The sequence below is a fragment of the Anarhichas minor genome, unplaced genomic scaffold (assembly GCF_050575085.1).
Source record: "Anarhichas minor isolate MPS153535 unplaced genomic scaffold, ASM5057508v1 ptg000003l, whole genome shotgun sequence".
Lineage (NCBI taxonomy): Eukaryota > Metazoa > Chordata > Actinopteri > Perciformes > Anarhichadidae > Anarhichas > Anarhichas minor.
The window spans coordinates 2,661,253-2,671,779 of NW_027466449.1; the positions used below are offsets into that span (position 1 = coordinate 2,661,253).

General features: G+C 43.2%; 1 protein-coding gene across 1 annotated transcript; it reads left to right on the plus strand.

Moving 5' to 3' along the window:
• The first annotated feature begins 56 nt into the window (after positions 1-56).
• dalrd3 (DALR anticodon binding domain containing 3) lies at positions 57-9,052 on the plus strand. Its single transcript, XM_076093398.1, has 13 exons — positions 57-538; positions 1,557-1,864; positions 2,045-2,388; positions 3,634-3,692; positions 3,825-3,926; positions 4,017-4,081; positions 4,745-4,803; positions 4,944-5,026; positions 5,728-5,854; positions 6,110-6,168; positions 6,308-6,424; positions 6,531-6,599; positions 7,219-9,052. The coding sequence occupies exons 1-13, from the start codon at positions 305-307 to the stop codon at positions 7,336-7,338; spliced, it is 1,746 nt and encodes a 581-aa protein (XP_075949513.1). The 5' UTR covers positions 57-304; the 3' UTR covers positions 7,339-9,052.
• Positions 9,053-10,527: the final 1,475 nt, after the last annotated feature.

A 10,527-nucleotide genomic window follows, 5' to 3' on the forward strand; every position in this document is an offset into this window, starting at 1 on the left:
TGGCGCTATTAGGCAAATTCCACTGGTCCTACACCGAAAACCCCCTCGGAAGAAACAGATTGCACTTCACTGGTTCCGCATAAGAGAAAAACAGCCAATGCAGTCCTCCTTTACAGCCAATATCTGACATCGATCAGAGTTTAACCGTGCAGCAGGAAACTGGCATGTAATTCGGCAGTGCAAGCTTTTAGCCTGCATCACAGACACCAGGGAGACGGCGTTTGACAAGAAGACATGAGCAGGGTGTGGATGTGCCGATAGCCTGGTAGCGAGCTCACCTGTCCGTGTGCTGGTGGTGGTGGTGATGGAGAATATCGAGGAGTCTTCGCCCCTCCGGATCACCCCTACCGTCCGGGCGCTGAGCTCCGCACTGCGGGGGAAGCGTGAAAACGTCCCCGATTCCAGCCAGCTAAACGGCGACAGGATCTTCCCTGAACCGGAGAAGCTTTGGTTCAAGGAGAGCAGCGCTAAAAACCTGCGTAACAGGGACTTCTTGTCTCCGACCACGATGCTTAACACGCTGTATGCGGACGGGCAGGTTGGTTTAACTGATACCTGTTGGGTTTTAGATAGTAATTTAACGGGTTCCTTGCTCATTTCAATGTGTTTTTGCCTTATTTATGTGTTTCAGTTGACGCTAGACGCACTGACAGAGACGTGTTTATTAAACCGGAATCATAGCCGGGCATGTTAAACATCGCTGGTTCACGCGTTCAACTTCGTACTCTTTGACATTGTGTTCTTCCACTCAGCAGTATAGTTCCATCCTTGACAGTCGCTAAATCGCGTGAGTGATTTTGTTAAGCGCAGTGATATTTAAATGGACGGATGGTGTTTTTCAACGGTTACAAACGTGGCTCGGCGTGACCGGAACTCACTGCTTTATAGCGCTCAGCTGAGGCCAATTGGCTGCTTGATTAAAAGAGGTGAAAGCTGACCTGAGTCCTTTAAATCATCAAATCATGAATGTGTTTGAGTGATACGGTCGGTGACTGCTGTGACCGCTGACTTTGCCTCATCATGATCGACCAGACAGTAACAGCCCGCGGCAGTAATTATTAACCCATGAGTTGCACGTGCAATATGGGTCACACAAACACGCAGCTAACATAGCTGAACACCACGGGGGCCTCTTCCATAGCTCGTACACATAAATGTCATAAAAGTGTAAATAATTCAAACAAATGTATCTTTGAACCCACACCTCCGGCACGTTGTGTAAGAGGATGCTGATATTTTTTTTTGCATGTTGATGATTTTGCAGATACTGATGTGGGTTTTTGAAGCAGATACCACCATCTGATATTTTTTTGATATGCAGTTTTGTAATGTTATAACCACACATGCATGTGCAAAAGTTGTTCAGACAGACATCTGAAGGTAAAAGCTATTAAGTATATTATTACTAGTATGAAAGTAGAACATCAACTCATACCTACTTGGCATACATGCACATTTATTTCCCCTCACATCTTTCCCTCCTCAAACATTCACATATCATTTTTGTTAATGCATGCATATATATGAGTCTCTAATTGCTCCCTTTACCTGCCCAGGTCCCTCCGTCAGTGATGTCCAGGGTACTGTCCCTCCGTGGCAGTGGCATTCTCCCCGTGGCTGGTGGGGAGGTAATGGGTGAGGGCTTGAGGGTGAGGGTGGACCGGGCCGCAGCCTTCAAGGCTGTCCTGGCAGATGGAGCCACAGAGTACCTGAAGCCCTCGAGCCAGAAGCCAGGCTGTGTGGTGCTCAACTGCCCTGCGCTGCACCCTAAACCCAACACACCCACTCCTGAAACACTGACTCTGGGCCAGCTCAGGACTGTTCTGTTAGCTGACCACATGGGGGCGCTGTTGAGAAGACAGGGGTGAGTCTTTGGGTCAATTGCACAGTTCTAAATTGGGCTCAATATTTTCTGAAAAATAAAAGACTAAATGATTAGTTTATTGAAAAAGTAATAGGTAGATCAATTGCTCGTGAAAATAATTATGCAGCCGTAGATTCAAATAGCAGCTGTGATCAGTACCGTTCTCCTTACCTGTCTCAGATTGGCAGTGTCCTATTGCCCCATGCTTCCCGAAGACAGCGACATCGTCACCTTTCTCCGAGCTCTGGGCATCGATTGGCCGACAGCTCCAGCCAACTGGACCAACGAGGAGCGGGAGGAGAAGATTCAGGAGGCTCTGGAGAACTCCCCGTACAGAGAGAGGGAAACGGAGAGAGGCAGGAGGACCAGTGGAGGAAGAGGAGGAGGAGGAGGAGGAGGAGGAGGAGGGAGGAAGGCGGAGGAGGGGGAGGGGGAGAACGAGAGAGCTCTCAGGGTCAACCTGAAACGAGTGTTCCAGGAGGAGGGGCTGCTGGGATACGACCCCAGCCTTGGTACCTGCATAGGTGAGAAAATTCTTTCTAAAAATAAATTCCACAGGGAACCTTTAACAGACAGATGTGAGAGTGATTTCAACTAACTAAGTGTAGTTCCCAAAATGTTGAACTATTCCTTTCATACCATGACAGCGTTGCATGTGTTACCATGTAAATGTAGTCCACTGAAAAAAAATATTTCCCAGTGCTTGCTATATTGACTGAGAAAGCTAATTTCTCCTGCCGCGGAGCCGTGCTGGCTGTGCCTACATGTACCAGGATGCATTGTGTGTGCGAAGGGCGAGTTTAGCTACATCTCACAAATAAACTAAATAAACTCTCAAAACGCCACCAATACCATTAGTCTGTTAGTCTTCCCACGGTTCCAACAATCAGCAATTCTGGTTTGGTCGAAATATATCCTTAATTCCCAGAGTAAGATGTGAAAACATGGCGGCTCTACACGCTGTTTACCTCCACTGTGTCTCTGCCGTTGCCTCATTCTTTCTAAAAGACAGACCATTTAATAAGAAAAGTCCAATGACAAAAATCACACCGAAATTGCACTTGCTGGTTGTCTTTTCCAGTTCATCTTTGGGGTACTGAAGAAAGGTCTCCAGCAAACCTCGGTCCAATGAGCAGTAAAACTTCCATGCATAGTAATGCACACACGACTCTCTCTCTCTCCGGGCTGTCGTCAGCGACAGCATCCAACAAAAAAAACTGCCTTCTCTGACATTCATCAGAGCAGAATGATTGTTCTGCTGGCATCGGAGGGCAATTTGAGCAAAGGCACCACCAGTTGGGGTTTGTTGGCAGCTCATGTTTTAGAGAGTCCCTGCCGCCACATCACCCCCGCTGCAGCCTTGAGCTCTATGGCTGAACACGGCTGAATATTCGAGTCAGCTAAAACACTGTAAAATCTATTTCGGGATGCCATTTTTGGCTGTTGGAAGGGTAACACAAGCAAAGAGAGAGAACAAGGAAGATTTTGAGCGGCATTGCGCCCCACAGCTACCAAAGCTGAATCAGCACTCTGTAGTTCTTCTGTGTACCAAGTGCGTCACTGTCACGTCACTGGTATACGTTACAACAACAGATCTTGCCGCTACCTCCCAGAGACACAGAGAATGTCAGTAACAACTGCACACGTCCCACTATATACCAAACTCAGAAAGGCAGAGATAAGGTTGAAAATCAACACATTTTAGCAAGATAAGAGATAGTTGGTTTTGTATATTTACTAGTAAGACATTGTTGGTGTGTCTGTTTCAGTACACAGAGACAGTGTTTCTCACCTGGCGCAACTGGACCGAGCCACTGCTGACTGCACAGTAAGACACACACACACACACACACACACACACACACACACACAGCCTGATGATTTCCTTTTTTTTCTCCATTTAAAAACTACAGAAAAAAACAAAGCATTGATTCATATGTCTTTGCTACCTCCTTTATAGGTAGCCATGGCAACAGCATTACATGTGACTTCCTGTCAGGATGAGTTCCGTCAGCAGCAGATAGCGGTGCTGTGGAGAGCCAGTGGAGCGACACACACGCAGGTAACAACACACACACACACACACACACACACACAATCATGTGTTGCACTGTGTTCCTATTTTTACCTGCTCCGCTCTCTGTCACTGCAGAGACATCTGGTGTGTGGGCCGGTGAAGACTCCTGGTTCTCACCTCACGGCTGCACAATATCTGCAGTAAGACACATCACTGTCTTTGTCTACTGTTGTGTCTCTTCTCTTGTCTTTACAACCACATTTCTGTCTTTGTCTTTGGGTTCCTTTTATCTTCCCTCCGTCTCCACTTGTCTTCCCGATCTCTTTGCCTAGCTCTCCAATAGACAGACGTTTATTATCACAAAAGACACTCTCATTAGGACCTTGTGTGAACTGTGAAATTGCAGCTCTAATTAAACTGAATTAAAAGAACACTAATGGGCGTTGATGGCGCTATCTTCATCTCTGCGTTATCGCTGCATATTTGTAGCCCCCGGCTGTCTTGTGTAAACGAGGCTCCTACTGTTGTGGAATATTTCTATGACTATTCGGGAGAAGGAAGTGAAGGTTTTCAATCAATATCAAATAAACAGAGTCTGATGAATGATCAAAGTTGTAAAGTCAATTTATTGCGTTGCAAGCAAGGAGAACAGATTCACAGACACGTATTGCAGAGTCTGATGATGTCTTGCATATTTGCTCTTAACACCTCGAAAGCGTATCTTCTGCTGTCGTCTCATATGGAACCTTTTGCGGTCACAGCAGGTGTTTCCTGTTGCACATCTTACAGAGAAATATGCTGAGGACATGTTAAAACATTTTTTACCGTTACACTACTGTTTCCTTCTTCCTCCTTTGCTCCAGGCTGAGAAGAGGTCAGATGAAGGAGGCCTCAGAGATGAAGTATGGAGATCAAGTAGAAGGTGGGTGTGTGTGTGTACACACTCATTGTGAATTACATGCTCCTTACTTATCTAAGTGACCTGACTGATACTAATTGGCATTAACTGCAGTTAAGGTGAGTTAACCTGGAGTGAAATACCGCCTCTTCTTCCTCTTGTAGGTCAGACGTGGGATGACATCATCAGGGTCATGACCTCTGCCACTGTCAGATTTGAGCTTCTGTCGACGGTCCACACCAGTCCAGTGAGTCATCATCACACCTGTGTGTTTGCACCTGCATGTGTCACACAGGCAGGGTTTGACTTTTTTTTTTTATTATTTAAATCTTAAATATATTAACACAAAATTCCAGTGTTCGAATTACACATAAGGGTACGTGCACACATGCATGCACACACATTAATGTGCCCGCCTACATGCAAAAATATACTATCAATGCTTTGCAATTCATACATAGAATATTTATCCTGGGACAACGAAGAAACCGAAGCATTGTTTGCCGTTGTAATGTAACACTGAACTACAAACTCGCTACACACTGAGCTATTACTTCAGACGAAATCCATCTGTGAGCTGCTGGTTTAAATTCAGTGAACTTTGACTGTCAATCAAAACAAATAAGGTTCTACAGCCAAATATAATAGTTTTGTTAAAGCAGTTACGACCAACTTTCAAATGCGTAGTTCTAGCCAATCAAATGGTGTCCTTACTAAACGTGTCATTCTGTTGTGCATTTTCCCTGTCTGCCAAAGTGGTGGATGGCCTGACAATTTTACCGCCACTGCCAACAATTTACCCAAATTTGACGCTGCGTGCAGGTGGTTATGTGCTAGAAATGGCCATATTGATGACTGTGTTTGACTTGACAAACTTGACGCAGAAATTGATGACAGTTTGCTCTTTAATTGGTTGAGTAGGAGTGACTGACAAAGCTGTCTGTTTAGGTGACACTGGACCTCCAGCGTGAAGGGGGCGTGTCCACCAAAGGGCCGAGAGGAGGCGTGTTTGTGATGTATAACTGTGCCAGGCTGCACACTCTGTTCGACAGCTACGAGAGAGGAGTGGAGAAGGGTGAGAGCTGTGCTCTGCAAGAGATTCATTCATTTGCAGATTCGGATTAATAATACAACATATAATCAACAAGTAAATTGTGATGTAATATTATAAATTAAGATTAAAACTTTATTGACCCCTGGGTGAAATTCACAAGCTTTTATTTTGTATTTTATTCCATTTTAAGAGTGAAACAGTTTTACAAAACTGGTTGTTTCAGGATTGTATTACATTGTTCATGTAGTTTTCTGACTTTTTTTTTTTTATCGGCAGGTTTATACCCTGAAATCCCCGAAGGCTCCCAGCTAGACTTCTCTGCTCTGAAAGAAGAGGTACTACGTCATTATCTTCTATACTATTCTATGCTATTCTACTCCTTTCATGTCTTTCTTTCCATTAAAAAATACTCACGTTAGAAGTTCTACCAACATGTAGTTAATCCTACCGGGCTGTCTGTGTTTTGACCGTCAGGGCGAGTGGCTTCTCTTGTTCAATTACCTCATCCCCTTCTCCGAGCTGCTGGACCAATCAGGACAAGCGTTAGACTGTGATGGGGGTGGAGCCAGAGTCAATCTTAAGAGTGAACAGGTCAGTGGATTTAGATTCACTGATTACTGAAGGTGTGTATTAAACCAAACTCTGCTGTTAAGATGTTTATCTCACTCATGCACGTGTTTTTTTTTGTGTTCCTCAGATCTGTAAATTTCTCGTGTCTCTCAGTAAAGACTTCAGCTCGTACTACAACAGGGTCCATGTGCTGGGGGTGAGGATTCATTTACTCTATATATTTATAAACCCTCATTACAGTATATGTATGTATATTATGTATTCATTTATTCAGAAGTAATTATGAGCACTCCTTCAGCGAGTCTTTATTTTTGGTGATAAATGTCACAATTTAAGCTTGTGTGTGTGTGTGTGTGTGTGTGTGTGTGTGTGTGTGTGTGTGTGTGTGTGTGTGTGTGTGTGTGTGTGTGTGTGTGTGTGTGTTGTCTGTGGGATTTTATGTGTGTGTGTGTGTGTGTGTGTGTGTGTTATCTGTGGGATTTTATGTGTGTGTGTGTGTGTGTGTTATCTGTGGGATTTTATGTGTGTGTGTGTGTGTGCGCGCATGTTCCCTTCCTGTTTTACAGCATATGGAGATTAGTGTGTTAATAGCCCATTGCCCCGTCTGGTGACTTTTTATCACTGACAGAATGTGATTACACATTCTGTCAAAAAACAAAAAACACATCAGCTCAGTCTGAGGTTTGCAATATTTCATATTTTTCTTTGTCTCTTACTAAATCTCCCTTTCATGCCATCATCACCTTTCTTCTTTCTCTTTCTTTAACTCCCCCACGCACTTTCTCTTTCTCTCGTCTTTCTGTTTTTCCTTCCAGGAGCCGTTGCCTCATCTCTTCAACCAGATGTTTTGTCGTCTGCATCTGTTGAGAGCGTTGAGAGAGCTCTACCACAGCGCTCTGGACACCCTTAACCTCCCCCCCATCAGGCAACTATAGCTTAGTCACTCCCCCTGTGATCACTGTTGGCCCTACTTCCCCATCCATCTCACACAGTCGCCTATGTTTTGCAATTGTAGTTTCATCGCGTACACGTCCTTCAGCTAAGACACCCTTTTCCCTCATTTTGTCAGACTGTTTTGTGACTGGGATCAGTTCCATGGAGACCGCAAGAAGTTAATGGTGCCAGTAGACAAATAGTTTGCAAAGATGGGATGCTTTTTTCTGTTGAAGCCCTAATGTGTAATTTTCAATTCTGCTCCAATGGGTCCAAACAACCCACATAACTGAGCCAACTTTCTAAATTCTCCTCGTTCTCACAGCCGCCCCACAAGTGTCTTAGTCGCTGCCTGAAGAAAATGTTTTGCTTTTAATAAGCCTTGCTTAACTGTTAAAAGTCCTATTTCATGTGTGTTTCCCACCTTGTATTTATCAATGCCACACAGATATTTATTGTCATTTAAAAAAATGGTACAGAATACATATTCTGCATATGAGTCTTAATTGCTGTGTTCATGAGATTATTCTGAGCCCTCCGATCACACTTCTCCTGCGTGACAAATCACAAATGTTCAGTATCAACCAACCATGTACCAGATGTAACCGGTGTTCATAAGTTATTTACAAAGCATTAGGGCACTGCGCCATAACGTTAGGAAATGCATGACATGGCATGAAAATAATATATATGAAGAGTTTTATGCCAAAAAAAATGTTATTTATAGATTTTGGTAATGACCTAAAGGTGACCCTTGAAATGTGAAACGTGTTCCCATTTCAGCTCCCTTACAGTACCACTGTCTGTTGAAACGTGCCATAGCTTGTTTTAACTCTCCGATACACATTATTTTGTAAGTTGGTGTTTTTTTTAAGGTGAATATCTCAAGTTGGAACAAAACAATTAATTAAGTATCAAATCTACTACTCACTTCTCACTGAATGTTGCTTGTCCCTGAATGGGATATTTACAATCACCGTCTTGTTAACCACAGCTGTATTTACCACAGTATTAAAGCAGGAGAGATGCACAATGAGGGACTTTGATTTTGTCCTACCTTAAAGTGTTCATTGTCTCTCACTGCATGTGTAAACACATGTACTGTATATAACAGGTACACTATGTTCACTTTAGCCATTGTTGTGTTTCTCTTGATGCCATGTTTTAACCCCTAAGGCCTCACAGCTCTGACCTTCTTCTCTCATTCTTTTCTCCCTCCTCTTTGCCACCCTTACTCCCATCTCTCTGCTCAGAGCCCTTCTATCCCTTTATCCTCTACTCTATTATATGCTCACATTCAGAGCTTAAGCTTGCCTGTCCTAATTTTTAGTGCCACTGGGTTTGGAAGTTCAAGTATTTTCCTATCTGTTTTCTGCATGGAAATGATGAAATTCTTGATATGAAGACGACTCAAATGCTTTTTACAATTGGAGCAAAAATAATGCCTTTTAAAGAAATAATTAATTAGTCATCCAATAAAGCCTTGTGACAGATATCAGTTTTCTGAATTCTGTAAATGAAACAAAATAAAAATCAGCTGTAACAGCTGATGACATCTACAGCTCAACTTCACAGAACCTTCCTTCCTGTCTCTTTAAGTGTATCTGTCGGCCCTCTGAATGTAAATACTGCTGTCAAACTCTCCTACACACATCTGTCCGCCTACAGTTTCTGTGTCTCTCCTGTCTGCAGAATTAAAATAACCATGGCAGACTCTCCCGCTGTTGTGTTTGTCTCTGAGAGATGTACAGACTGACACTGTTATTCTATAGATAAATCCCCCCATGCTCCACTACAGCACATCGCCCTTAGGCCACATGGATCCAACAATAACCCACACACCGCATGGATATACAGTACACACCGTTAACAGCGATCCATCACTGCAGATACGACCTGGTGATGTGATGTGCCATTTGTCTTTGCCCTTTTTCACCCCATTTCCATCCCTTCCTCTCACTTGCTTTTTTTTTTTCTTCTCTCCCTTATATTTGCTCTTTTGGACCTCATTTATAAGAGGATTGCACTGATTTATGGCTGATTACAAGCCAAACATTTGCTTCTTAAACATTTGAATTCCAAATTTGGTGGGCTAGTAGTGATTTTATTTGCTGATATGAAATGTTTATTCTACAGCGTACACCAGGAGAAAGTGAGAAACAGCTTTGATGTTTTAGTTTGTCAGTTGAAACTCCTTGCTGCTTTTTATTTCTCCATCTCCACCTGTATCTCTACTGTCAACACAAAGACCCGTGTACTGTGTACTACACATAGACCTGTGTACTACACATAGACCCGTGTACTGTGTACTACACATAGACCCGTGTACTGTGTACTACACATAGACCCGTGTACTGTGTACTACACATAGACCCGTGTACTGCGTACTACACATAGACCCGTGTACTGCGTACTACACATAGACCCGTGTACTGCGTACTACACATAGACCCGTGTACTGCGTACTACACATAGACCCGTGTACTGCGTACTACACATAGACCCGTGTACTGCGTACTACACATAGACCCGTGTACTGCGTACTACACATAGACCCGTGTACTGTGTACTACACATACTACTGAAATGCAACTCTTCTTTCATCCTTGTTTCTGGGAGTAAACCAGTGTCAAAACAGTTGGTTCTGCTGCATTCAAACTGGAAATCCCTGCAAACTTTGTATGCAGTTAGATACAGGTGCAAATGATTAGGAGCTTTTAAAACATGATATATACAGTATATATACTGTATTTATTCATACAGACTCTTATTTCTTTCTTCTATATGTACGTTTTCCACCTGTCCTCCTGATTTCCTGTTTTTTCCCTCGCATGTTCCCTTGTTGTTCCCTCTTTGCATTCAGTAAGGGAGTAAGAAAAAAAGAAAAGTGGAATGAAATAGCTGGTAACTGTTTCAGAAGTTCCTGTAATTAATTCATGTTCTGTGCCCTTTATCTGTGGGACAAATCACACACGCACACTATGGATGATAAACTTGTTTTTTAAGGTCAGCGCTGATATTCAATATATATTTACATTACATATTCACACACACACACACACACACACACACAGCTGTGTCTCTCAACCTTCCCCTTCTCAGCATTGAATCAAATCTGTACTTTCCAAGCTATACTAATTGTACGAGTATGTGTGATCAATAAATTATTACTGATTACATGCGCTGGTTGA

Coding starts and splice junctions, on each gene's coding strand:
- dalrd3 (XM_076093398.1), top strand. CDS start 305: ATGGAGAATATCGAGGAGTCTTCGCCCCTCCGGATCACCCCTACCGTC. Junction 3,693..3,824: donor GAGCCACTGCTGACTGCACA/GTAAGACACACA, acceptor CCTCCTTTATAG/GTAGCCATGGCAACAGCATT. Junction 6,169..6,307: donor TCTCTGCTCTGAAAGAAGAG/GTACTACGTCAT, acceptor TTTGACCGTCAG/GGCGAGTGGCTTCTCTTGTT.